At 41.9% G+C, this 27,997-nt stretch overlaps 1 protein-coding gene across 2 annotated transcripts; it reads right to left on the reverse strand.

Moving 5' to 3' along the window:
• Positions 1-911: 911 nt before the first annotated feature.
• ZBTB49 (zinc finger and BTB domain containing 49) lies at positions 912-27,981 on the reverse strand. 2 transcript variants are annotated; one of them, XM_063108251.1, is made up of 8 exons: positions 27,909-27,981; positions 21,773-21,943; positions 18,488-19,587; positions 15,791-15,837; positions 9,227-9,300; positions 6,431-6,513; positions 6,180-6,341; positions 912-2,058 (listed from the first exon to the last, which is right to left on the reverse strand). In XM_063108251.1, the coding sequence occupies exons 2-8, from the start codon at positions 21,922-21,924 to the stop codon at positions 1,382-1,384; spliced, it is 2,295 nt and encodes a 764-aa protein (XP_062964321.1). In that variant the 5' UTR covers positions 21,925-21,943; positions 27,909-27,981; the 3' UTR covers positions 912-1,381. The 2 variants fall into 2 exon arrangements, with proteins under 2 accessions (XP_062964321.1, XP_062964322.1); XM_063108252.1 differs by lacking the exons at positions 15,791-15,837; positions 21,773-21,943; positions 27,909-27,981 and having other exon boundaries at positions 18,488-18,702.
• Positions 27,982-27,997: the final 16 nt, after the last annotated feature.

The following is a 27,997-nucleotide window of genomic DNA, read 5'->3' on the forward strand; positions in this document are numbered from 1 at the left end:
AATTATGTTTCAAAAAAAAAAAAAAAAGGCAGTTGGGATGTAAGAGGGCAAGTGGGAGGGAGGGGGAGACGTTCACGCGCCACTGTGAGGCTCCACGGTCGCTCCCAGGCACACCCCATGCACGGTGCTCACCCTCCGCACCTGTGTGTCCCTGTGCAGGTCCCTAAAACTTCGTGAAGCTCAACTTCTTCCGTGTATGCGACGGGGATAATACACGCTTGCTGCTGCACCCGCCCTGCAGGACTGCAGTGCAGTTAATGGTTGGGGACACCAGGACGCACACCTGAATCTGACTTCAAAGCTGATATTCTGCTCTGCCACTGTGTTGTTTTCCTACGAAAATCCTCACCTACTCACTAGTTTCTCTGGTTGGGTATATTATATTTCTAAGTCAGAGCTGCAAAGGAGAATATTTGAGGGTGCTTTCCAACATTCCTGTCCCCTGTACCAGCAGTACTACAGGCAGATCACCTATGCTGTGCCATACGGGTCCCCGTTCACGTCTAAGACCTCACCTTGATACTCTAGCAACAGAGCTGTGGACGCATCTAATCTCACAGAGGCCGCCACATCTGCTGGGAAGGCGAGAGGAGGAAATCAACATCTAGCAAGTTCTGTCAAGGGCCAGAGCCTGGGCAGGGACTTCCAAATGGGTGATCAGATCATTTGAGCCTTGTAAGAATGCTGAAAGATGCTTACACTATAGAAAGACCCTGAGAGCTTGAGCTGCTTGCCCGTGACCTAACCAGTGAGTAGTAGCCTGGACTCAGGCTGTCCTCAGTGCTCTGACGCCCGCTGTCCCAGGATGGCTAAGAAAGGATACTTAGCCTTGCTGGGTGAATCCTAGATTATACTTATTTTTATACCACTATGGTCTTTAGATTAATAAAAATGCTGAAGGAAACACAATATTATATACAAAAGTAAGTTTCATTTATTCAAGTTAAATTATAGTATGAGTTTCATATGCAAATAAAATATGTGTAAATATTTAAAAATACAAAATGCTACAAATTTCAATCTTGTAAAAATACAAAAATATTTGTATTATACATATGTATTTCCTTTAACATGACCACAATGTTCGGCAGCTGAAACCAGGTGTACACTTTCTCCTGGAAGCTGAAGTTAGTGAGACAGTGTCTCAAGCCTTTGCTTCTCCGCTCCTGCACCTGCTGCAGCAGGGAGTCAGGAGCCCTCTCTCCCTAAACCCTGAGCTCAAGATGCTTCAGATGATCAACCACCACCAGGAGGAGAATTACCTAAACGTTCTCTGGCTAGCAAAAGGGACCAGTCACAGAAAATGGTTCTCCCACAGCCTCGTCACCAACCCGCCAAGCTGAGAAGTGATGACAGTGTTGTCCAACGCCGGTGATGTCTGTCACTGCTCCAACTCGTTTTCATTCTGCAGCGTCTTCATTGCAAGCCCCCAGAGCGTCATGCTGGAGAAAAACTGTCCCTCTGAGTTCCTGTAGGCAGTGGAAGAGGCACGACTGCCCAGAGGGTCACTGCAGTGATTGTCCAAAGCAGCCAGAGATGAGCGGATCATGGACATGCTGTCAGCCTGCAGTGGCTCGTCGCTGGCTGAGGCGTCCACATCTGAGTAAGCATATGCTGGATGCTGCGTCTGCTGCATCTGGGGCTTGGCAAGCTTAACAGGATCCAAACCTAGTTTCTCCTGGTCACTACCTCCATGAAGTTGAATCATGGACCGTAACTTACAGTAGGAGCCAGCAGAGTGGCTATCAAATTCTGTCATGGAGTCTTCCACTGGGTGGTCGGGGAGCTTGACTGACACTGGCATCAATGTCACAGACATGTCCTGGGAGAAGGAATCTGAGCTCTGAGATTTCTCAAGATCAGAGGTCTCGATGGCTTGGCCGAGCTCCTCCAGCATGTCCGGGCCATCGTCATCAGCTTTACAGTGCATCTTTTTGTGCCGCCGGAGCACAGCAGAGCGGGTGAAGCACTTGCTACAGATCTCACACGTGTATGGCTTTTCCCCAGTGTGAGTGCGGACGTGTCTGCGGAGGTCACCTGATCCCCCAAAACATTTCCCTAGAAAAAGAAAGAAGTATATTCTTAGAAGTGGCCGTTCTGGAAGGATTCCCTCTTCCTCCTAAGACACTGAATGATTCTGATTTCAGAAGAGCTCACGGTTTGGGTTTTGAGTCTCTCAGTGCAAGTCTTCAAGGGACTCTCACTATGTGCTCCTGAACAGGGCACCACATTGGGTAAGCCAGGGGCCTGCTCCTGCTGGCCCATGTGGGGAAACCACAGGTCTTCTCTTTGTCAGCCTCATTCAACTGTGCATAAACCTAACATAGCCCATCTATAATCTTGAAACATCTTTCTGAAGGTATATATTCAGCTTTTAACAAAAAAAACCTTTTTTCTTCCAAGCTGGCTGGTACTGGGATTGGAACTCTTGACCTTGATGTTATCAGCACACCATGCTCTAAGCAAGTGAGCTAACCAGCCAGCCCCTCAAAAAAATATTATGCATACTTTTCCAGGTTCTATTTCCTTTTTCTGTGTAGCATATGATAAAGGTATGGGATCTGGTTCTATAATTAGAATAGGCCAGAAGATGAGAAGTAAAAACTCAGTAAATAGCCTTATGAAGACCATAATATATTTACAAAGGACAACCTGAGAATAAACTGCACAGTTCATATGGATATATATTTAGAACTTCTCACTTATTTATATGTCGCTATATTTGAATTCGTAGCTATCTAGTCTTATTCAAGCAACAGGTGAGTTATTTTTAAAAAAAAGCTTCTGAACAATCAAAGCAGATGTGAGCATCCCCACACTACACTTGGGGTCTTCTTTCTATATACAGAGCTCTGGAGGGGCTGGCCGGTTAGCTCAGTTAGTAAGAGCACGGTGCTGATAACACCAAGGTCAAGGGTTCAGATCTCCTTATCAGCCAGCCAGCCATCAACAAACAAACAAAAACACGGAAACAGTACACAATAGTAACTCTTTGCCTCTGTGTCTTCACTTCTATGTTTCCCCCACAATGTTAGGCTCAGTCTTCTTGGGGAACACTATAGTAAAAGCAGCACAAGCATTTCACAGTTTGCTGTGTTGTCTTTATAATGCACACTTTATTTAGCTATGGGGTATTTTATGGATTAGAAGCTTCATGACTGTTCCGTTACTGCTGTGCATGCTGGCTGCTTCCAACTGTTTGCTACTATACGTGTGTAATGGAGCTCAATTAATATCTCTGGCATAAAGATTTTATCTTTTGTTTCATTGTTTTTCAAGATAGATTCTCAACAGTAGAATTACGGGCAAAGCAGGATGACCACTTTTAGGGACCTTAATATATATAAATTTTAGCCATGGGAGAGTTCCCATGAGAAAGCGTATCCCTTCCTTTGTCCCTGCCATGGGGAGGGCACAGTAGAGTGGTGCCTACCTCCTGTGTGGTACATCTGGTGGGAGGCAGCTGGCCAGCAGCGCTGGTGGCAGAGAGGAGGGTCGGCACTGCATGCTGTGGGCCTGCATGCCCCCAGCACAGAATGTGTATATCACCACCAGGTAGACAAGGGTCACACTGGAGCTGCTGTGAGCCAGCCTAAGAAGACTGCCTAGAGGGGTGACCAGACCCAAACAGTCAAGGTCTCCCTGGAGTAAACTGTTATAAAACCTGGGGCTCGAGGAAGAGGCTGGCTGGCAGACAGTGCATGCCTGCATCTTGGAAAGTGCAGTTAAATGCTGGGGGAAGAGAAGGGAGGGTTGTCTTTAGAAGAACCATGAAACACTCAAGAGGGAGCAGCTTTAAAGACTGAAAAGCGCTGTATGTAAAGCTACCTGATGGAGTTTGGATATGTTGACCCCTCCAAAACTCATGTGGAAATTTGATCCCCAATGTGGCAGTGTTGGAAACTGATTGAGTCATGCGGGCAGATCCCTCATGAATGGATTAATGCTCTTCCTAGGTGGGGGGAGTAATGAGTGAGTTCTCACTCTATTAGTTCCCGAGAGAGCTGGTTGTTTATAGGACCCTAGCACCTCCTCTCTGTCTCTCTCTTGCTTCCTCTCACCAGGTGATCTGCTTGTACCCGCCGGCTGCCTGCGACTTTCCACCATGAGTAGAAGCAGCCTGAGGCCCGTGCCAGATGCAGCTGTCCCAGAATAGTAAGCCAAATAAACCTCTGTTCTTTATAAATTACCCAGTCTCAAGTATTTCTGTTATAGCAACACAAAATGGACTGATATACTACCTTAAAATTGAATGTCTCCAAAAAAACGAAAACACACATCTGTGCAAAAACTTGTACACAAATGTTCACGGCAGAAGTGCTAAGCGAAAGAAGTCAGTTACAAAAGACCCAAACCTGTATGATTCCATTCCTATGAAATGTCCAGAAGAGGCAAATCCATACAGACAGAAAGTAGATTAGTGGTTGCCAGGGGTGGGGAAGGGGACGGGGAGCGGCTGCTAATGGGTGTGGAGTTTCTTTCTTTCATCTTTCTGATGAGGAAGTTCTAAGATTGACTGTGGTACAAGTTACACAACTTTATGAATACTGCACACCCTTGAACAACACAGATCTGAATTATGCAGGTCCACTTATAGGCAGATTTTTTCCAATAAATATATTAGAACATTTTTGGTTAGGTATGTCAGTTGCTGGGGTATGGGGTGGGGGGGCGCTGCTGCAAGGCTGCAACCCAGGGGAAAGTTATACTCGGACTTTCAACTACGCAGGGGTTAGCACCCCTCACCCTCACGTTGTTCAAGGGTCAACTGCATACCAAAAACCATTGGTATGCAATAGTTTATTTATTTATTATTTTTGTTTGTTTCTTTTTTTTGGTTTTGGGCGCTGGTCGGTATGGGGATCCAAACACTTGACCTAGGTGTTATAGAATTATTTACTTTAAATGGGTAAATTTTATGGTATGGGAATATTATTTCAAACCTATGAAAAAATTGAACCTGTCACATAAGAACATTCCCGTCACTTTCTCTCTTCTCCGTTCCCCCAAAGCTGACACCGTCAGGGTCAAAAACCATGCTAGTGGGGGTGGGGAGAGGGGGTGGGGGGGTGGAGGGGTTGGAGAGAGAGAGAGAGAGGAAGGTCCCACTGGCTTCCCCCACTACAGGGGTTTGGGCAGCAGCAGGTCCTAGCTGGGGAGTGAAGAGAAAATTTAACTTTACATCAAGTTCACAGTTGTGATAATTATTTGGAACTAACTTTTTAAATTAGTGATTTGAGATTGCACTGGTGATTTAAAATGATGACATTTTACTTTCTAAGAGAGATTAGAATGGGCATGGTGTTGCCTAAATTTGTACCTAGGAAGTCTGCATACAGTTTAAATGGAGAGACAGAAACAAAGTTGCCTTCTGGTTATGTCCCAGAAGTCCTGCGCTACTTAAGATACCCATCGCAGTTAGAATGTGCCACTCTGAAGGTGCCCTAACTCCAGGCTCCCACGGCTGGACTTGTGCATTTTCCCACTTGTTCTGAACAGATACTCACAAAAATCCTTGTCACTCATTTATTCACCATGATTCTATCAGCATCGTCAAGCACCTGTCACGGGCATGCACTGAGCACACACACGCCCTCTCTAGAGGCCCAAGTGTATACAGGTCCTGACTCCAACGCTGTGATCATGGGTGACAGGCTGCCTGACTCTGAGTGTGTGTGTCCTGGTCTGTGCAGCCAAGTCCCCTGAAACTGAGGGCTGCTGGCTTCCCTCTTTCCTTCCTTGATGACTCCATTGATGCTCATCCTGAAGCATCAAGTGCCCCCAAAAATGAGCCTTGCTCTATAAATCCTCTTCTGAGAAGCCTGCCCTCTTGACCCGACAGGTGCTCCTGATGCTCCAGTGGGATATGCCAGCCGGCAGCCCCCATGCTGCACCCTTCTGCAGCTGCCCACACCCTTCCCATCTGGGACTGCGGACTCTCTCTGTCCTAGTCATCTCTGTACCTGGAACGGCCAGCACAGCTCCTGATACCTTAAGCGCAGGCAGTGAACGTCTGACACATGAGTGAGAGGAGACCACATGAGGTGGTAAAGAAATAGCGTTACTTCCATTCTCCCTATGAGAAGACAAATGGCTTATCCCAGACACTAAATCAGCTAATGATGGAGTAGGGACAAAGCCCTTCTATACCCCTGGTCTGGTGACAGTCAGAAACTTACCACAGGCGGAGCAGCTGTAGGGCCGCTCACCCGTATGCCGAATCCTGTGCTTCACTAACTTCCTTTGCATATTAAAAGACTTTCCACATTCATCACAGGTGAAGACTTTATCAGCCGTGTGCGTCTTTTTGTGCTCCTTCAAATTACTGAAGTTACTAAACCCTAGAGAGACCATAACAGGAGTTCAGCTGAAGAATGCAGAACACTAATCAGGAATCTTCAAGAAAAAAAAGCAAAATACTCAGCTGTACCTCGACCACAGATGTCACACAAGTGTGGTTTCTCTCCTGAGTGAATAATAATGTGACGCTGGACATCGCCAGAGGCTGCAAACCTGTAATGTAATTTGAAAATTCAATTAGGAGCCTTTCTACACGACCATGAGTCTTTTTCACTGCAAGTCACTGAGGGAGGTGACGACCTATTCCCCATTGCTTCTGAACAGAATCAGGAGTGGCCTGATTGCATTTGAAATGTGCTTTAAATAATCTTTCCTTCTCTCTCTTTTTAAGGAAAATAGAAAATGATCCAAGTGTCTTTTTTCTTTTCTTTTTTTTTTTTTTGTCGTTTTTTCGTGACCGGCACTCAGCCAGTGAGTGCACCAGTCATTCCTATATAGGATCCGAACCCGCAGCGGGAGCGTCGCCGCGCTCCCAGCGCAGCACTCTACCGAGTGCGCCACGGGCTCGGCCCGAAGTGTCTTGTTTTTAAAACATTTTTTCTGCCTGGTTTCATGAAACTTTCTTCCTCAGTATGAGACCATATACTACATGGTTCAGCATCATTACCTCAGGTGCAAAGTCAAGCCCCTTCCACCCTGCAGTCCTGCCAGGGTGGCTGGGGGCTGGAGAGAGAGCACCCCAGTGTGGTGGTGCCAGCTCTAGGAGGATGACCCTTAAGGTAGCCCAGGGTGATTCCGCCCTGGTCTTGGCAGGGGCAACCCTGGTGCTTTCCACTACAAGGAGAAGGGCAAAGAGGAGCTGCAGAATTTCAAAAACCAAGATGTGTGGCCATAAAGGTTTTTGAGAAAATCCTTGCCCTCTTCCTCCCTGAATATCCCTAGAGGATGAGCTCCCTCTCCTTTTTATCTGGGTCATAAAAGAGACTTACACGAGTCCTAACATTGAGAAACAAAGGAAATAAATGAAGAGAGGGAACTGGTGTCACGCAGCAGTTGCTGCATGCCAGGTGATGTGCCAGATGTTTAACAAACGTCATCTCACTTACCCATCGCCCAACACTGCCAGCCAGGCATTTTCATCTCCCCTTTCCAGATGGCAAAACTGAGTTCACACTAATCTGACTTCAGTAGAAATCCCAACCCAGGCCCTCAGAGGTGGAAATCTATGCTGCTCTTTCCTTTCCACCACACTGGACAGTAGAACAATTTGTCATGTTCTGGGGAAGATGCTGTACACAGACCAAACTTTAAAAGCATGCCTTAAATTAAATTCAGAGGGTTCAGATTCAAAACACTGTGCAAATCAAGACACGCAGGGGCCAACAGTGAAGTGACACCACCTGAAGCAGCAGGAGATCTGTGCTACTGGGCATCTGAAATGAGCACCTGGGCACCAAGCTCCCAACGCTCAGGTAGTGCAGCAGAAAGGCAGTGCGCAGGCTCTGCAGCTTGTTTTCTGCTGTCGGCAGAGAAAACTATCTTCCTGAAACTGAACCAAGAGCTGCTTCCTTCTCCGCTGTCCCACGGCATGAGCTGTAGACTGTATTACAGGACTCTGACTTCTAACTGTCCCCATGTCCATCTCTGATGGAGTTTGGATGTATTGTCCCCTCCAAAACTCATGTGGAAATTTGATCTCCAATGTGGCAGTGTTGGAAACTGATTGAGTCATGGAGGCGGAAACCTCATGAATGGATTAATGCTCTCCCTGGGGGAGAGGGGATTAATGAGTGAGTTCTTGCTCTATTAGTTCTGACGAGAGCTCGTTGCTTAAAAAGACCCTGGCACCGTTTCTCTCTCTCTTGCTTCCTCTCGCCATGTGATCTGCTTGTACCCGCCGGCTGCCTGCCACTTTCTGCCATGAGTAGAAGCAGCCTGAGGCCCATGCCAGATGCAGCTGTCCCAGAATCGTAAGCCAAATAAACCTCTTTTCTTTATAAATTACCCAGTCTCAGGTATTCTGTTATAGCGACAAAAAATGGACTAAAACAATCTCCTCTCTAAGACTCTTCAGTATGAACTTGTCAGAGGCAGAGTCTGTACTGTTATTTTCACGTTCCCATCACAGCACTTAGCATGAGGTGTCTAATGAGTGCTGAAGGAACGAATGATAAAACAGATGACTGGATCTAAACGCTATGTATGCAGGGAGCACATGAAGCTTTGTGCCTGGCACAGTCCTGGTTGAGGCCTGTGGCTCTAGCACAGCTGTCAGGTGACAGAGTACATTGAGCCCTGACACACAGCCCACATGATGGGGAGGCGGGGATGAGGGTGCCGACCTGCGCACACAGGAGGGGATGAGCTCCTCATTCCTACCACACTGTGTAGGGGAATTGAACTGTCACATATCTCATTGCACCTCAAGAATCAGATTCTCTGTCACCAAGGTAAGACCCTATCCCCCAAGGCTGAGACCCACCCTTCCCATGGCTGAACTCACACAGCCCGTGATGGATCCACAGACTGTGGCACTTACCACCTCCTTCTCTCCTGCAGTCTAGTCACTTGGGCTGCAAGCCCCATTTCCTCTACTATACAGTCACCCCCGTGGGGGCATTAATCCATTTTCAGAGACATTTTTGGAATGAATGAACATTTCAGTATAAAATAATTTTGTTTCACGTAAAATCCCATTTCCTTTCTAAGACTCCTGTCCTAGATTTTCTTTCTTTTAATTAACTTTCCTTTTTCTTATTCTCCTGTGTTTACATGCAAAGCCAGACAGCTTGAATTTACCTGTGCTCCATAGTAGTAAAAACAACCCCTATGTGGCTCACCTGTGAGCTCAGCTGCAGAGAACGCTGGCAAAGATACTCAGACCACTGTGACCCCTTACATGTGAGAGAATGAGCCAAGCACTGACCTCTTTCCACAGATTTCGCAGATGTATGGTTTTTCACCAGAATGTCGACGTAAGTGAGTCTGCAAGTTACCTGCCTGCAAAAAGAGGAAAAGAAAAACACACCAATAATGCAAGGTTTTTTTAAGTTATATAAATTCGAAAGGAAAACTGACAGATGTAGCTAGATTCCAACCCAACTTCCAAAGACGAGATACGCACAACTCAAAAGAAGCCATGTGCAAGGAGACCAAAGACAGCCACATTCTAACTCTGTCCAGCAATCTGCTGTGCAGGAATGCAGCTCAACCGCGTCCTCCATGTGGGCCCTGTCTGCTTGGCCATGTCCCAGCCCAGGCATACACTTTGTGGTGCTTCCCTCTAAAGTGGGCCGGCACCCTGCAGAGACTGCTATAGTGGTCACTAAGCCTATATTTTAAATAAACCTGATGTATTTTATTAGGACCATTTATATGCATCATCATTTGAAAAAATTTTAAATAAAGCACTCGTACATGCTTGTTTCAGTATTCACTGTTTCTTTCTTAAAAACATGCTTTTGTTCATAAAGAAAGATATTTCCAAGAGTATTTCTTCTGGCAGTACAGTTGGTTCTGCCTGACAGGTTTGTCATTTTTACCTCTCTGCAAAAATGCAAATCAGATAATCACAGCATTCAGTTGCAGGGCCTTTTGTGTTTGTCATTTCTGAAACTAGCAGGGCTTTACCAAGAAACACTGAAATAGAGGTCATCGAATAGATTTCCATGTACTAATCAATAGTAAATCAATAGTAAATTACCTAAAGTACAGGAAATAAAACTGCAAATGCCTCAGATATTAACAAAAAAAGCTACTTGCTAATGTTTCAAATCAGGATTTGGAAATGAAATCTTCCATTGCTGTAATTTAAATTAATAGTCTCAACCTGTCATTTCCTCCATTTAATTTTTTATAGTGTTCTGTTGCAAAAAACACCACCCATGAGTAATAATGTACAGCCGTTATGCATGAGATAAGCCAAAACCCAGAATGAACAATATCCAATTAACAAACTTGGCTTTTTAAATTTGCAAACTATATTTTAAATGAAATGCAAAGATAGTTCATGGTTATAGGTTTGAAGATGAGTCTGATGTCTACCTGTGAGTGGAAACTCACAAGTATAAAAATTGTCTTTGGATCATATAACATGGAAGATTCATGACATCTATCAGACTCTGCTACATTTGAGAATATATTAAATATAGTTTAGAAAAAACTAAGGTTTATTTTCAATAACCAAAGAGAAAGAATTTGGCAAAACTTTGGGAAATATTCACCTTTTGGTAGAATGACTAACAGTAACAATAGCAAATATCAACAGCAACATACACTTGCTGTGATTTTAATTAGGCCTCTACATGCATTCTATCACATTGACATTGGTAGTTGGAATTGTTCTATTTTCTAGATGAAAAACTGAGACTCAGATAATAAAGTAGCCGCTCCAGTTACAGTTTGTCCAGAAACTAATAATGGTTTGTGTGAGTTTAAACTCTTCTCTACTTGTGGGGAAAACCTGAGGACATGCAAGTTGCTGTGAATAAACTAGCATGTTTTGAATATTCAGTGTGACAGAGAATTACTTTGTCACTCAGGAAACAGCTCACTGGAGAGTTAAGGTAATGTACCACTAACCGTTTTAAATCAGTCACTTTCAAATTTCAGACATAATAATCTGAACAGCGCCATCTGCTTGACTAGGTCAGACCCCTCTTATTTTGTTAACTATGTATTATGATTGAAATGCATTCTGAGTCAATTCTTAGCGGTGCTGAATTTTTTCTTTTTAGAAAAGGTATAACAAATTACTTGTTTTCAAAGCAAATATAATCAAATGGTCTTCCACTCAATATTGTAATAAGCAGTTAAAAAAAAAAACTTTATAATGTGTCTTTACCTATTTCATACTGAAAATATATAATGAAAATAATTATTTTTTCCCCCAGATAAAGGAGCACACTATTGGTGTGATAAATAGTATAAAAGTTGATTAATACACAGCAAACTCAGGCCCAGACTGAGCTTTAGTGTTATTTTTGATAAACTTTTGATTTACTCTAGTACTAATTATATCTTATGTGCACAGATTATGTCGGAGAAATCATCTATAGCTGTATCCATAAAAACTCTAGCAAGTGGTAATAATGATAATAGCTATCATTCATTAAGAGCTTACTGTGAATCACTTTGCTAAGTGGTTGCAAATAGTACCTAACTTAGTCATCACAATGTCATATAAAGTAGTAGTATCACATTTTACAGAATAGTCAACAGAGGTTCTGAAAGGTAAGTAACTGGCCTCAGGCCATAAAACTGGGATCAAATACACTGATTCAGGTTTGTCTGCTGAATACAAAGCTTGTACTGTTAATCCTATGCTAAAGATATTAGCAGTAAAAGAATTTCAATTCTAAGTAAATACCATTTTAAATTAAGATGGACTTGTTAGAATTTTTAATAGAAAAACTCTGCTGTAGTAAAGAACTAACATCTGAGTTGAATAATTTTTATAATTAACTCTTGATATGTACTTGAACATTAGTATTTGAACATGAATAAACCCAACATCTATTCCCTAACACGAACACTCTTTTAATAGCAGCTGAGTGTTTATATAAAAAAAGCCAGGGAATCATAAAACTTCACAGATAAAAGAAATCTCAGATTTTAAAAGTCATCCAGGCTGGCCGGTTAGCTCAGTTGGTTAGAGCTCAGTGTTACAGCACTAAGGTCAAGGGTTCGGATCCCCATCCGACCAACTGCACACACAGAAAAGTAAACTAAACAAAAGTTATCTAGTTCAGGGCTTTCAAGACTTCAGGATTTCACAAAGTAGTAATATTAAAAAGAAAATAATCTAAGGATTAATATAGCGATGTCACCTAAACAATAATCATCCTATTGATAAGATGACATAAGTATGAGAAATACCACCTCGGAACTGAAAATTTAATAACTTAGGAAAAGCTCATTAAAATGTCCTTATTTTTGCATTTTCACCACGGACAGGTGAAACCATCACTTCTGGCACCAGTCCACACCAGCACTCTTGGAACTCTGCGTCTGAGCTGCCTCCTACAGAACGTGTCACTGGCACCTGGGGATGTGGGGTCCAACCCTTCTAGACAGCACTGCTGAGAGAATGCTGCCTCTCAAAACCCACCTTTCTGTACTGGCTGCCCAGTGTTCTAGTTCTGCCTCCTTGAAGGGACAATTCTATTCCTCTCTCAAAAAATAGCCAAGTTTTCTTCCTCCTGTTTCTCACGTGACAGGCCCTCTGGACCTGCCTCTATCTTGGTTTCTCTGGATGCTCTCCAAATGGTCCATGTTCTGTGCTCCATAGGAAACACAGCACTCCAAGTGGGACTCAGTCACGCTCTAAAGTATGGCATGACTCTTTTTTCCTGAGATCGAGAGATACACAGTGTCTGGAATTAATAGATGTATATTCTGTTGTAGTAATCTAAGATGATACTAGCTTTTTAAAGCTGGTATATCATACTGCTTGCTGACTCATTATTATGGTTATGGTTAACTTTTTTAAAAAAAGACTACCCTACTAAACACTGAATTCTCAGTAAACAGGATGGGAGATTGTTACTGATAAATGATTTTTAACTTTCGAATCCTCCAGAAGGAAAGATCTTTAGGAACTCATGTCTACCAAAGCAAACACTGGCAAACAATGGCGGGAGCGTCCCAATCCATTGTAACCCCCCAAATTTATTCCAGCTCATTATAAGAAATGAACGGCTTCAGGTGAAGGATGGGTTACATGGTGTTACCAGGTATACCTGAGCAAACATGACTGCTCTCTTGCCGTAGAATGCCAAAGACTTCCAGGCTTACCAAATAACTCTAACCTCACAAGCACTTCATGCCCTAACCCTGCCCCACCATGACGCCTTCCAGGTAGAACTGACCACTCTCTTTTCTTTGCCCATACTCTTCCTGCACGTGTTCAGCCACAGCACTTCCAACGTTTCATTGTACTTGATCGTTTACACATCTATTTCTTCCTCTAAACAGTGAGCTCCTTGAGGCCTTCTTCATTTTTGTCCCCGCTCCCAGCACATGGTGGAGCTCATGGACAGCACATTGACACTGCAGCTTGTAACAAACACTTGTTGGATGAAGTTTTTAAAACAGTCCTTGTCCACAAAATTTCATTATTTCACTATGAAAATAAAACAGCAATATACATCTGAAAACTATAACTATATTTAACTCTACATTTGTAAAAACCTAAAAATACAGACACCAACACAGAAGAAAAGAGGAAGACTTCTGTATCAGACAGGGCTACCCTTGGTAAGATGTAAGAGGGTAAGCACGGGACAAGGTCTAAAGCAGTGGTTCTCAACCTGGGCTGCTCATTAAAATTGCTATACTTAAAAAATACCAATACTTGAATCCCACCACAAACCATGGAATCAGAATCTCTGAGGGTGGGCCCCAGGCATCAATGCCAAGAGAAAAGGGTGGAGGCAGACAGCAAGGATGCTGGAATGCCTGCTTTTACTTTATCTGGTTAGCAACAAAGAGCCACGGAAGGGTTCTGAGCATGAGAAAGACAGAACTTATAGTTATCACAATTTAAATATATAAAGGGCTCTCACGCCAATTTTGTCACTTAATCTTCCTAACAGTCCCATGAAATAGTAGTATCCCTACTTTAAGAATTAGAAAATCGAGGCCCAGAGAAGTTGTGATTGCTAATTATCAATGGACATTAATCCAGGTCTTACACTCTTCCCACTATACCAAAGCTGCTGAGATGGAATCCATGGCGGGCAGAGGAGATACCCCAGGAAGACTGACACACAGGAGCAGTGAGAACTGGAGAGGCAGAAGGAAGGTGATGGCAACAGGACAGGGAATAACAGTGTTTCCCGAGTACTTTCTATGTGTCAGACACTGTTCAAGTACTTAATCTTACTAACTCATTTACTTCTCGCACACTGCTGGGGTCAGTAATCTTACTATCCTTGTTTTACAGATAAGGAAACTCAAGTGCCAAAAGGTTGGCTAGCTTGCTTACGGTCACACAGTAGTAAGTCCTGGCAGAGGCAGGGCCCAAATCCTGGCTGGATGTGCTCCCGCAGGCCAGGCTGGCAGGAAGAAGCTGGGGCCTCACTAGCATGGTGGCTGGAGGGATGAGCACTTTGCTCAGCTCGAGCACTTACTGGACACTTACTGGGTACCAGGCATTCTCCTGGATGAGAAATAAGACACAGGCCCTGACCTGGAGAAACTAATTATCCGGGGAGGACATGACCAATGACGCGAAGGAAGAATGTTAGGACTTGGTGCATCCCGGTACACGGAGTCAAAGAGTAGAAGGAGTGAGGGTAATTATGAAGGCAGGTTTGGGTGCATGGGGGAATGGAACTGACGCCCTCAATGAAGATCGGGATGGGGGTGGGGGTGGAGGCCGGGGAATGTGTGAAAAGACTGCGCCTCTGTTTCCGTACTCTGGATGGCCTGCCTTCCCAACTGCTACCAGAATAATGATCCCCTCTCCTGGATGGAGGCCCAGCCCAGAATCATTTTTCCCAGTGAACAGCACGTGAAAACACTGCTAATAGAGAACCTATCACATTGTGTATGGACAGTCACGCCAGTGACTGTCCTCTGCAGAACTGTGCTCTCATGCTCTTGGGGCAGCTTCCATCTTATTTACCTCTGGAAGCCCAGCGCCCTGCACACAGTGATGAATAAAGTTCCCTTCTCTTCCAGAGAGAAAAGTGGGTTCCCACAAGTCATCCGATTACATGCAACATTTTGTTTCTTTTTTTTTTTTTAAAGATGACCGGTAAGGCGATCTTAACCCTTGACTTGGTGTTGTCAGCACCACGCTCTCCCAAGTGAGCTAACCGGCCATTCCTATATAGGGATCCGAACCCACGGCCTTGGTGTTATCAGCACCACACTCTCCCAAGTGAGCCACGGGCTGGCCCTACATGCAACATTTTCTGTAAAATGTCTCATCTTTAGGTTTCTTTGTGTGCGGTGCCTAGCACAGTTCCTGGCCCACAGCAGGGTACAACAGATGTTTGCTGAATGAGAGAATTAATACATGTCCAAATGATCTTAAAAGAACTCAGCTAAAGGTAGCAGAAAAACCAGGGAATAAAAATTGTTTGGTATTTTCCCCCAACATCCTAAAATCTGCAGTCCCAATAAGAATATAAAGACCATTTGTCCTGGGCCAAACCCAGCATAATCTGTAGCCTCAAGGTAAACCAGGCTCAACTTCATTCACAAAAGAGAAGACATATACTAGGAGTGGACCCACCCCCTAATGGGGAAAAAATCTCTATTGTGAAAATTCACACACAAAAAAAATGCTTTTTATTTTACCCAATAAACTAGAAATCTGTTTTCTTGAAAATTATTTTCTTCTGATATAGTATGAAGCCTTTAAGTTACAAATACCAACAGAAGCTTCTCTCACAAGTACAAAAGTATGTCTTATTTGTATTAAAAATAAACACTGGGTTTCAGGTTTCCAATTATTAATAGTAAATAAGAGTATTCCCACCTGAGAGAAATGTTTCCCACAAATGTTACATTCAAAAGGTTTCTCACCTAAAACAAAACAAAAAAAACCAACTTGTAAAATCATTACTAATATTTGCACAATAATTTTTTGTTTAAAATGTTTAAACCATCTCCTATATCCTACTTTTGAAACCAAAGCATTACATTCTTTATTCTAACAGTATGAAAATGGGGAGTCTCTATTTCCTTATACTTATCTCTTGCCCTTTAGATGCTATGCAGAAATGATAAAAATGAAATCTATGTTTATTTTTCTCTAAAAAAAAATCTATATTTTCCAAATATAAACCTATGTTGAATCAAATGTATTTATTTGCATTCAAAGCATACCCAGGTTTATAAACATAGTCCTTTCCTTCAGTTGAAAATCAAATGTTGAGTTTTCTCGCTGAACAGTGTAAAACTTGTTTGCCTGTCTCTACTTTACCACTCACTTCTAACAGAGATAGGGTAACTCATTCAAAGGCAGGAACACTGGAGAGCCCAAATCAGAGTGGGGCCTCCTGAAACACAAGTGACAGGGAAAAGGCCCCTCTCCACTGCCTTCCAGCCTTGGTTTAAACATGCTCATAGGAGAAAAAAAGATTTCATCCCAGGAAATGTGCTCTTCCGCTGACTTCTTATTCACCTGATTGCAGTAACTAATTGCATTTCGGAGTAGAGATTGTAGAGAAGGGTATGCAGCTACAAAGAAAGCACAGCTGTTCTGAATGCAGTCTGCAGAAAATGATCTGTCTGAAAGTATACTTGAAGATATGGCCTTCAATCTATATAACCCTAACAGCCTTTGAACAGCAAGGACCTTCCATTTTCCCCCATTCCCCTCAAATCAAATGGTTCCACTAAGATACTCTTTTAAAAAATAATGTTTCCCCTTCCTGCTGTATTGCTGGGGCTTGCTACCTTGAAGAAACCAGTTTGCTGGCTTTCTGGGCTCATGCTAAGATACTTTTATTTTTTCTGGAAATGTCTAATGGCCCCCTCAACCCTGAATAACTATAATCATATTAATTTTGTATTTGGGGACTGCCTTGATGTCTAAAATTGTTGGGATAATAAAGATAAGTTAAAGCCCCCATAAGATATATTAGTTTAAAAAAAAGAAAGAGGTCACCAGTTACTAAGATTCCTAAGTGACCAAGGTTAATAACACTACTCTAGTGGGTCTCAGACTTTTTGGTCTCAGGACCCCTGCACACTCTTAAAACCGAAGGCCTGAAGAGCCTTTGTTTATGAGATCTGTATCTATTGATATATATCAAATTAGAAACGAAAACTGATTTGCTTTTAAAACACATAAGTACACATTTCACTGGCCACCAGGGTAATGACATCATCACACAGCACATAACCTCTGGCAGACTCCACTGCTCGTGAGAGAAGGAAAAGGCAAGTCACATTTTTATACTTTTTGAAAATAATTTTGACCTCACAGACCTGTGTTTTATTCAGATACTTTGAGAACTGCTGTCCTTCTCAATAGAATACTTATGTCCCAGTGAGCATCTCTGCCATATGACTGTTATCTGTCATTCAAAGATGTCCTCTCAGAATAAATAGTTTAATTTTTTTTCCTTTAAAGCTAAATAGTTAAATTTCTTAAATAAAAAAAATCACAGTGGTCATTACACTGTATAAAATGTAAGCAAACAGAATGATGTAAAATAAGTTTACTTAAGGCAAAAACGAGTCTGCGATACTGCCTTCATATGGAGTAATTCTGAACTACTATTACTAATTATGATAGTACTTTATATTCAAATGCGTGAAAATTTATAAAGGGCTTCCACAGATAGTAATGAAGTCTCTCAACAATACAATGAGGTAGTAAACACCTAAGCAAACTGGAAATCTGAAGTGATAACAAAATGTCACATCAATAAATGCAATTACACAAACACCTGAAAAGCAGCTATTTTGGGAGCATTCTGTCACATATTACTTCTCACACTTAAGATAATTGTCATTAATTTATAATGTGTTATTAAAGTCACCATGCTTAATTTTAGGAAGGAAAGTAAAATATATGTATTGTATAATGTAATGTATATGTACTATGTAATACCTTAAGCTTTCGAGAAAGAGGAGGAGGTATGAGTTGAGATCATAAAACTTTAAAAATTCAATGTTTAAAATGGAAGAACTTTCATTTGAAAATATCAAATGGTTAAAGTTTGAAAGTTTTTCTCTTGCCTCCCAAATCACAATTTTTTAAATGATATTCAATTACTTCTGAGAGAACTTTTAGAATTACTCAAACTAAATTACCTTAGTCTGAATAAACGTACATTATGCTTTCAAAAAATAAGCTTCTTTTAATTCTAAAGAGAACTAAATACAGCTTATGGTTTAGAATAATTTGAAATTTTGAGTGTACTGCAATAACTTACTGTACTTTTAGAGACGAGCAATTTATCACAGAAAAACATAAGTGAAATAAAAATTAAAAGCATGCCATCTTTTTAAAGTGGCTCTATAAAACCATTTAGAGAACTTTAAGATGTATCATCAAAAATATAAATTAAAAAGTAGCTAATGCCCCTTGATTTTTGTTTAAAAACATCAATGACTTCATCAAGCAATAGCAAAACTTCTTACAAAAACAAGAACAGGCAGTTGTGTTTGAACATCTGCATTCCTTCCTTCCCTCTTGCCTGCGGGTACTGAAGCAGTGTACCTGTATGAGACCGTTTGTGAAGCTCCAAATTGCTTGGGTGTTTAAAAGGTTTCCCACACAATTCACATGCGTATTGTCTCTGTGGCTGGAGGGTCTGGGACTGGTCTTCCAGTGTGGCAGAGTCATCTGGTCTCTCCATTTCACCAGTGCAATTAAAATTCTCAGAATTGATGAGTTCTTCACTTTCTTTTTCTTCAGTACTTTGGCTGCTAGCTTTCTTTACAGTATTTTCACTAGCAGATTCCATCCTCTTTGTTAAAGCATCATCTGACTTGGTTTCAGATGTTTGTTCTGCTGATTTCTGTGACTTCAGAAAATTTAGTTTTTTCAGGTGAATGGCCTTTTTGAGCCTCATCTGCTTGGTAGGTTGTTGACATGTGGTGTCTGTTTCAGGGTCTGGGGCAGAGTCACTCAAAGGCTGGGCAAGGAAGTTGGAAGGCAAGTGTTCCGGAGACTCCAGGATACATTCGGAATGACTGACAGCACATGGCTGGTTTTCTACTGCAGCAAGGTCCGTGGAGGTACTGAAAGTAAAAGGCTGCTCAATGACTCGATCATGACTGGGACAAGCAGCTTGTTTATAATACTGTTTACTGTAAAAGTTTCTGAGTTTGTAATAGTAATTTGGCTGTTTGAAAGGCAGTTCTGTGCAGCTGCTATCTAAAGTATCAGGGGCTTGTTTTGATATTTCCCCTGTGGAATGATGATGAACTGATGGTGGTGCATGAGAATGCGATTCATCCAAAACTTTATTATGATGTACATCTGCTGAACACTCTTGCAGTAAATGAGAAGGGTAGTTTTCATTTATAACACAAGCAGCATCAGGGGTCAGAGTGCTTTGCAGGGAGAAGGTACTACTACAAGGCATGCCAGGTGGCTGTTCCACAGAGGTTGATTTTAAAAATGTGTGACACAGGTTCAAAACATTTTGAACTTGCAAACATTGTGCTGTGTCTAACATTACTTGTATATTGTCCTGGTTAAGATCGAGATGAGAAGTGTACATGAAGTCCAGGATCTGCCCTATGCCGCTCACATTTTTAATATCCAAATGAAAAATATCATTCTTCTGACTTGAAGAATTCTGAAAGAGGCTCCTAATAAAAGAAAGGATATCTGTTCACAGTGTTAACAATTCATACATTCTGCTGACTTTTTCTTATAAATAATATTCATATGTTAATATTAAAAAAATACTATTGAATGCCAAGATTTTAAATTTAAGTATGTTTTTAATCCTTTAGAGCAGTTTAGCAAGCCAGCCAATTAAGCAATTCAGATGAATTAAATTAAGTGTGTTGGGCATTCAATCTTCAAAACAGATCTCCAAGTAAATTTCTGAAACATACTCATTAAATTTACAAATGAAAAAAAATTAGTAATAGTCATATGGCTGATAAGCCACAAGTCAAGAAGATTCAAAGATAAGTCCCAATATGATCTACTTAAAATATACAAAAGTGCTCTAAATATTTTTTTTCACAATGTAATAATCCACTTGTATCAATTACATATTAACAGAGTATAGAAAACTAAAGGATACTATTTCATGTTAAGTCTGACTAATGATACATCTCGGGCCATAAAGCATATACACAAATATTTCCATATCTAAGAGCCCTAAAAACTTCTTAAAAAAAAAAAAAAAGCTATAATAACCAATCTTTGGTATACATTCACTTTGTAATCAGTAATTTATTTGGTTGTTAGGTTTTTCAGCAACCCAGTAGTCTATAAGCCAATAGTGAGAAAAGCCCGGAGTTAACAAAGAAAAAAAAAAAAGCACCATAAAGCCCGGGCACTTTATTTTTGGTACAAATCAAGTGCAGAGGTGCACGGATTGGTATTGTGTATAAAATAAGCTGAGTTAGGTAAACTGTCTCACAAGCCTGTTGAAGACATTTTGTCAAATATAGTCTGGTTTCCCCAAAACAGCCTTCAATTCTAATCTTATTTAAGCTCAAAACAGCAACATATCACAATATTCAAACCTAACTGTCCTGGGAAGACAGAAGAAACAGGTGCCAGCAAAGCCCAAGAGTCTGGGACCACTGTACACAGGAACAAAAACTGCTACCGACCTCAATGAGCTCATTAGTTATAATATGTAATAAAGTATATATGATAACTGAGACTTTATTTGATGATTCAAGATTATAAAAGAAAGAATAAATCATGTTTCATAAGTTGTTTACTGGAGCAGTAAAAGGTATACATTTTGGAAACAAAAGTACTTTAAAAAAAGAGGCTTTGGTGTTTAAAGAGAGATAAATCTGTTAATCAGAAAATTAACTTACGTAGAATACTTAACTCTAATAATGTTAAATAAGTTGAGACACAAGTGACTGGTATTATGTAGTGTCTACAAACAAAAATGATACAGGGATGTTGGGAAAATTGAATAGTTTAGTCAGGTCCCTAGCCTCAGGGCAGGTTGCGGGTTCTGCAGCACATTCTTTGTGAATAGGTTGTGTGTGGGTGGAGTTGGTGCGCCTACGCAGCACCGCCACCTTGGCTGGCGTCTGCCTGGGGCATCCACTGCTCTCTGCAGCCATGCTTTTGAACCTACGGCTTCCAAGGACCGGTTACCTAGCTCACAGACCTGCGTGTGAGGGGTCTGGTGACCCAGCCTGGCATGTGAAGAGTCTGTGAATGGGCTTGAGGGGTCTGTGAGCACCAGACCCAGCCCTAGCTTGACAATTGGCCCATTCGGTGCAGGATTACAGGCAGGTAAAAGTGCACAACTGGCGCCGTGAGCAGGATTCTGACATTAGCCGTAGTGCCACAAGGGATAACCAACTTGAGTTCAGACCTAAAGTTTTCTTAGAGTACTCAGATGAGAAACAAAAGCTAAAATGCTTTAATTAAAAAAACAAACAAAAAACAGTACATAGGATATCTTCCCTGTCTGATTTCTTACCACAGAAAAATTCTTACTAGGAATTTAATTTCTCAATCATTTTATCCTGAAAGGATGAGAAATATATATAGAAGACTGACATTAATTCGAATTATTAATAGACAAAGTGCTGAAATACTTTCAATCGTCCCAAATACATTTTAGTTAAGAGCCTCTTCTCCTTTCAGGTTACTGTAAATACAAAAGGAAAAATAATAATAATAAAAAAAATTAAATCTTTAAAAAACCTCATAAAACCCACTGTGCTATAAAAGATAAGGATAGTGAAATCCAAGGAGAAAACAAAATGTGGCCAAAAGTAATTCCATACTAGAAGAGCTTTTTCCCCTTACAGTTTGAAGAATGAAGCCTAAAATACGTACCTAAAATACTGGCTGAATGCTGCTAGGACATTCTTATGAGCTTTAAAGCAGACTCCTTTCACCACCAACATACAGTCACAAAGCAGGCCTTGAATACGCTGCTCGTGCAGTTGCTGGAGGAGGTGGCAGCTGTGCGTAGCAACAGGGTCCATGCTAAACCATTCAAGAGACCTACAGCAGAGAATGCAGATTGATCAGACATTCTTAATGACATCACTGGAAACTAAATGGCACGAAAACCCACCGAATGATTGGTGCTTCACTGTCATAATTCTCTAACACAGTTATGCACAAACATACCCACCCACACACAAAACTGTTTCTGAAGCATCTACACCAGTGCTATTCAATAGAACTGTCTGCTGTGATGGAAATGTTCTCTGTTTGCTCTGTTAATCCAGTAGCCGTCAGCCACACGTGGCCAGTGAGTACTTGAGATGTGGCCAAGGAACTGAAACTTTAATTTTATATTTAAATAGCCAGCATATCTGACGGTGCAAACCTAGAATATGATCTTAATAGTACTATATGTACTTCTCTTGTGTCTACTTAGGAATACGTTGAATTAAAAAAAAAACACCAAAAACCACATACGTAAACATAAATAAGGTTAAAAGAAAAAAAAAAGCCAACTGGTGAAGATAATATCTGTATTTATTGAACACCTGTATAAAGGTCATGGATTCAGAAGTTGGTGGAAATTAGGAGCCTATTTGGGGAGATAAGGTACAAGTCAAAACAACTACCACCAGACAATGACAAAAGAGGCATCACAAGCAGCTTGTCCACTCATTCCTGCCTTCGTGCCTCTCTAAGATGCTACTTTAGCAGAGACCTGAGGGAAAGAGCGGGCAGGTACGTGGGGCAGAAACACCAGCAAGCACGAATTCTCTGAGGCAGGGACTTGCTGGGCTCGAGAGTGGCTGAGTCAGTGGGAGGAGATGACTGAGGGTCAGGTCATGTTGAGCCTCACAGGCCCTTTCAAAAACCCTGACTCTGACTCCAAATGAGACAGGAGACATGTGGATAAAGTTTCATCATTCAACATCTATTTATTGACTGATTCCTGCGTACCAGGTTCTAGGGCAACCACAATGAACAAAACATGCCAGGTCCCACCTACATGAGGCTTAATTTCTAGTGATAGAAACACACAAAAAAGTGCATGATGCACAACTAAACACAATAGTTACTGCTAGACAACAGAACACACAGATGAGTGAGACATGGTCTCTGGCATCCAGGAGCTCAGTCTAGCAGGGGATGACTTGTGGAAGATGAAGACATGAAATCAGACTGGGACAGGACTAATGGAGGTTAAAATGGCAGTCTGGTACACTAAAAATCTAAAAAGTCAATACCTGCTTTCTCTGCTCTCATTCTCACTGTGTATGCATTACTGAAAGAGTCACTCACAACACCACAAAGCCAAAATCTAAGCTTTTTAACACGGCCTCTACTTCTCCCCTAGCCTTATCTCCTATGATTGCCCTTATGTGCCGGCCAAAGAGAACTAGCTGCGGCTCCCCAAACAAGCGATATTCTTGATGGATGGGATGGAGCCCGAGCTCCACCACTCATTAGCTACGTGACTTTGGCCAAATGACTTCTCTGTGTCCCACTGTCCTCATCCTACCTCACAGGTTATTGTGATGACCCATGTAAACATTTAGATTAGCATCTGCATTATATAAGTATTCAGTAAACGTTATCTATAGGATCACCTGGGGAACTGGTTTAAAATGCAGATTCCTGGGTGCCATCCCAGAGTTCTGTTCTGTCAGTCTACAGTGGTGCCTGGCTCAGTATCCGAATCATAAGCGTCTGGGCAGTTCTAAAGCAGGTGGACTGTAGACTTCTGCCTTGCAGTCTCCCCCAAAAGCCTTTAGTTCTGATACTTCCTGTCCTGGGAATACTTGACTCACCCCGACCCTTCCACCTTCCAGATCAGGGCACAGCTGAGCTGTCACCTACTGTCCTGCTCCTCATAACGTGCTCCCTCCTCCCCACTGTTCCCTCAAGTCTGACTTTGGGGTTGCTCCTCTGTGATCTCACAGCACCGCATACATACTCCGTAAGATAACTCATCACAGCATTCCTCTATTTGTGTTTTTTTGGCGGCTGACCAGTACAGGGCTCGAACCCTGGACCTCATTGTTACCACTACCACATTCTAACCAACTGAGCTAACCAGCCAGCCCTGCTCCTCTATTTGTGTCTCCAACTCTGCTGTGAGCTCTGAGGGTACCATCTTACTCATGTCTGCCTGTGACAAAGCAGATTCTCAACCATTAAAATGCATGCTGGCTCATCTCTGTTGGCTAACTAATGCTGGTTAGTAATTTTTTTTTATTTACACCTTTTTGACTCCTTCCTTCTACATTCCCTACAGTGGCTATTCTAAATCCTTCACACGGTCTTCATTCCTGCAACATCTGTCTGCCTCACCCATGACAATGACTGTGACTTCACTGAGACAGTACAGCTGTGTACAACTTAATATAACCGAAGTGCCTTTCATTACTCATTCTAAATTTCCCCTCACCCCTGCCTCATTTCCTTCGACTTCACAGGGTGAAGTGTGCCTCACCCTTTCCAAAGCAAACTTCCCTTCTCCCTTGATCCTGTCACTTCCTGCCTCCCCCAGGACCTTGCTTCATCGTCCCCCTTTCATCACTTCACTCCGTCCTCCTGATGGCCCATGGCCCCTGCAAACACACCAAGATGTTGAAAACAAAGCAAAACAGGATAACGGGCAAAACCTGCTCCTAGGTAAGTCATTCATCACAGGCCTCTCTTTCACTTTTCAAAATGGCAATCTCATGCACCACTTGACTTTCTCACGGCTCCTTTCCTTCCCTGCAACCTCGCTGCCATTCTCTGTGCTGAAATGGACTTTCCCACGATGAAAGTCTCAGTCCTCAACTACCTGCCACAGCTTTCCTGCAACACAAGGCAGTGTAGTCTGCCAACCCCATCCTGAAATTCCTCCTCCCCCAGAACTCTGTGGCACTCTTCCTACGTCCCTGATCTGTCCCATCTCTATGCTGTACCTCTTCACCCTCAAGCCGTGCTAATGACATAGTTCCTTAAGATGTAGCACCTTACCCCTCTTCTCTCTCCCTTGACAATCAAATTTATTCTTGGTTTTCACCTATTCTAAGTAGACAACTCCTAAATTTGAAACTTTAGCTTCAGCCACTAGTTCCGAATCTCTAACTCTCTGCTAAACATATCCAGTGGTATGATCCCAAATCATCAAAACTCATCCCCCATCATCTCACCCCTCAAACCTATACATTATTCTTATTTCTCTATTTCTTTATGAAGCTTAGTTTCTGAAATGTAGAGTTTGAAGTATTGGCATGATGTCCTGGCTTGAGACCAAGGTGGGATTCAGAGAATACTGGACTAGAGGTGATGTAATATACAAACAGCAAGTGCTGGGATGGATAATATTGTCCCAAACAAGAATACAGAAAGGAAGGCATGCTAGGCGGTGGTCCTCAAGGGTAGGGAACAGTCAGATGAGAAGTAGTCGGTTATCGAACCCTGCCCCACTGATCACCTGAAAACGCTTCTTGGTTTATTATTATTTTATTAGCTATCATTTACTGACCACTTACTACAGGCCTGTGCTAAGTCTATTGCATCCATTAACTCAGACAATTCTAAAAGAACCCAATTATCGCTATTGACAAGTGAAGAAATCGAGAAATAGGGAGTTTAAATAACTTGTCCAACATTATAAAACTGTTATGTGCCAAAGCCAGGATTTGAATCCCGGTTCCTAAACCCCAGAGTCTTATGCTACAAAATCTTCCATGGGAAAAAAGACATCAAAAACCAAAACACAAAACCTTTTTCCACAGACTTAAATGTAAAAATGCAGCAAATATTCTGAATATACATTAGACATTTTCTAGCTCTGCAGAAATGATAAAGGAAAAAATTCTCTGGAATGACCCCGAGTTATGATAATATACAAAGTTAAGAACTGTTCTGTGATTTACTTTTTTTTTTTTTTTTTTTGTCTTTTTTGTGACCGGCTGCACCGCGCTCAGCCAGCGAGCGCACCGGCCATCCTTATACAGGATCCAAACCCGCGGCGGGAGCACTACCGTGCTCCCAGCACCGCACTCTCCCGAGTGCACCTCGGGGTCGGCCCTATGATTTACTTTTACTACAAAAATTATAACTATTCTATTTTATTTTGTGTAAGTTCTCTAAATTACTTCATGATGTCAATCCTGTACCACCCTGATAAGGTTATACAGCTGGAGCATCCCTAATCTGAAAATCTGACATTCATTGGATCATTTCGCATTTTGGATTTTTGGATTAAGGATGCTCAACTTGTATAAAGTGAGTATTCTAAAATCCAAAAAAATCTGTAATCCAAAAACACTTCTGATCCTAAGCGTTCAGATAAGATATACTCAACCTGTAAAAAAACTCTGGAAGATGAATTTGTATCTTTTATTTCTTATGTGTCCTGTAAATAACAACTATAAATAATAATGTATACTGTACCTAATAATAATAATAATGACAAATATTTATAAAATGTTTCCTATATACCAGGCACTATTCTAAGCCCTTTACACTTATTAAGTCATTTAACCCCCATAAATAACTGTAAGATAGGTACTGCTACTATCCTTATTTTACAGATGAGGACAATGAGAAACTTGGTGATTTAAAGATGGCCACAAATTCTTTGACGATCCTCCCATGGGGTTGTGAGGTCTAGGTCTCCTTCCCTTGAATCTGTTGTTCCCTTGAAGCAGCCTCTGCCTTCATTAGTAGAACACAGTGAGAGTAAGACTATACAGCTGCGCTTATTTACAGGCCCAGGCCTTAAGAGTTAACAGCTTCCACAGTGTTCTTTTGGAGCACTGGCTCTGGGAGGCTTAAGCCACCTGTAAGATACCAACTGGAGAGGACACATGAAAGGTAGAAGGCTCATCTGGTCCCAACCAGGCCCAGCCTTCCAGCCATCCCTTCCCAAGGAAGCCATTTTGAACTCTCCAAGGCAGCCCCTTCTCCAGCTGAATACCACTGAGTGACTCTAGGGGTCACCACGTGGAACTGAAGAATTGCCCAGTTGACACTTGCCTGAATTCTTAACACCCCAAACTGTGAGACAGGATAGTTTTTAAGTCACTAAGTTTGAGGGTAGTGTGTTGCACAGCAATAGATAACCTGACCAGGTCCCAGGCCATTGTAGTTTCAGCCAGGAATAGGAATACCCCAACCCCCCTCCCTTATGAAGACTGGTATAGAAGCTTCTGTACCCCATTGGATTATTTGAAAATCACTCTCTTGAGATCACCCTATGCATTGCCTTTCCCAGCATATTAAGATAACATTTATGCCTTTTTCTTCATATTAATCTGAGTTTGCCAGTTGACTTTTTTAGTGCAGCTTCACAGGGCAAAAGGGAAGTTTTTCCCTTGGCAGCATACACAAACAAGAATGCGGTACATAAAGGAGCCCTGCACACACAAAAAACTCCTCTAGCACTGATTTTAAACCTCTTGACTAGTCTGTCACTCCTGTTGGAAAATACTCGCCTCCTTGTTCATTCTGATGAGTTCCTTCTGTTATGAGACTGAATTGTGTTCCCCCAGTACCTCAGAATGTGACTGTATTTGGAGATGAGGCCTTTAAAGAGGTAATTAAGTTAAAATGAGGCCATTAGGGTGGGTCCTAATCCAATATGACCGATGTTCTTATAAGAGGAAATTTGGATATAAAGAGAGACATCAGAGCACAGAGTTAGGACCACGTAAGGGCACAGCAAGAAGGTGGCCATCTGCATGTCAAGGAGAGAGGCCTCAGAAGAAACCAAACCCAATGACACCTTGATCTTGGATTTCTAACCTCCAGAACTGTAGAAAAATACATTTCAGTTGTTGAAACCACTGGTCTGTGGCATTTTATGGCAGCCCTACAAACTGATACATCATGTATTCCAGGCTCACTTCCACAGTGAAAGTGAGTCTTACATTTATTGAGCACCTACCAAATGCCTTATCACCCACACACACGCACCTTGAGGTTAATGTTTCCCACAATATCCCGTTCAACTTTCATTCACCCATTTAAGTAATAAACACTTAGTGACACCCACCTGCCAGACCCCGTCTTAAGGGCTGACAACAGCTAACGTTTCTTGAGCACTCGCTAAGTGGCAGACACGGTGCTGAACGCTTTACGTGC

The sequence above is a fragment of the Cynocephalus volans genome, chromosome 9 (assembly GCF_027409185.1).
Source record: "Cynocephalus volans isolate mCynVol1 chromosome 9, mCynVol1.pri, whole genome shotgun sequence".
NCBI lineage: Eukaryota > Metazoa > Chordata > Mammalia > Dermoptera > Cynocephalidae > Cynocephalus > Cynocephalus volans.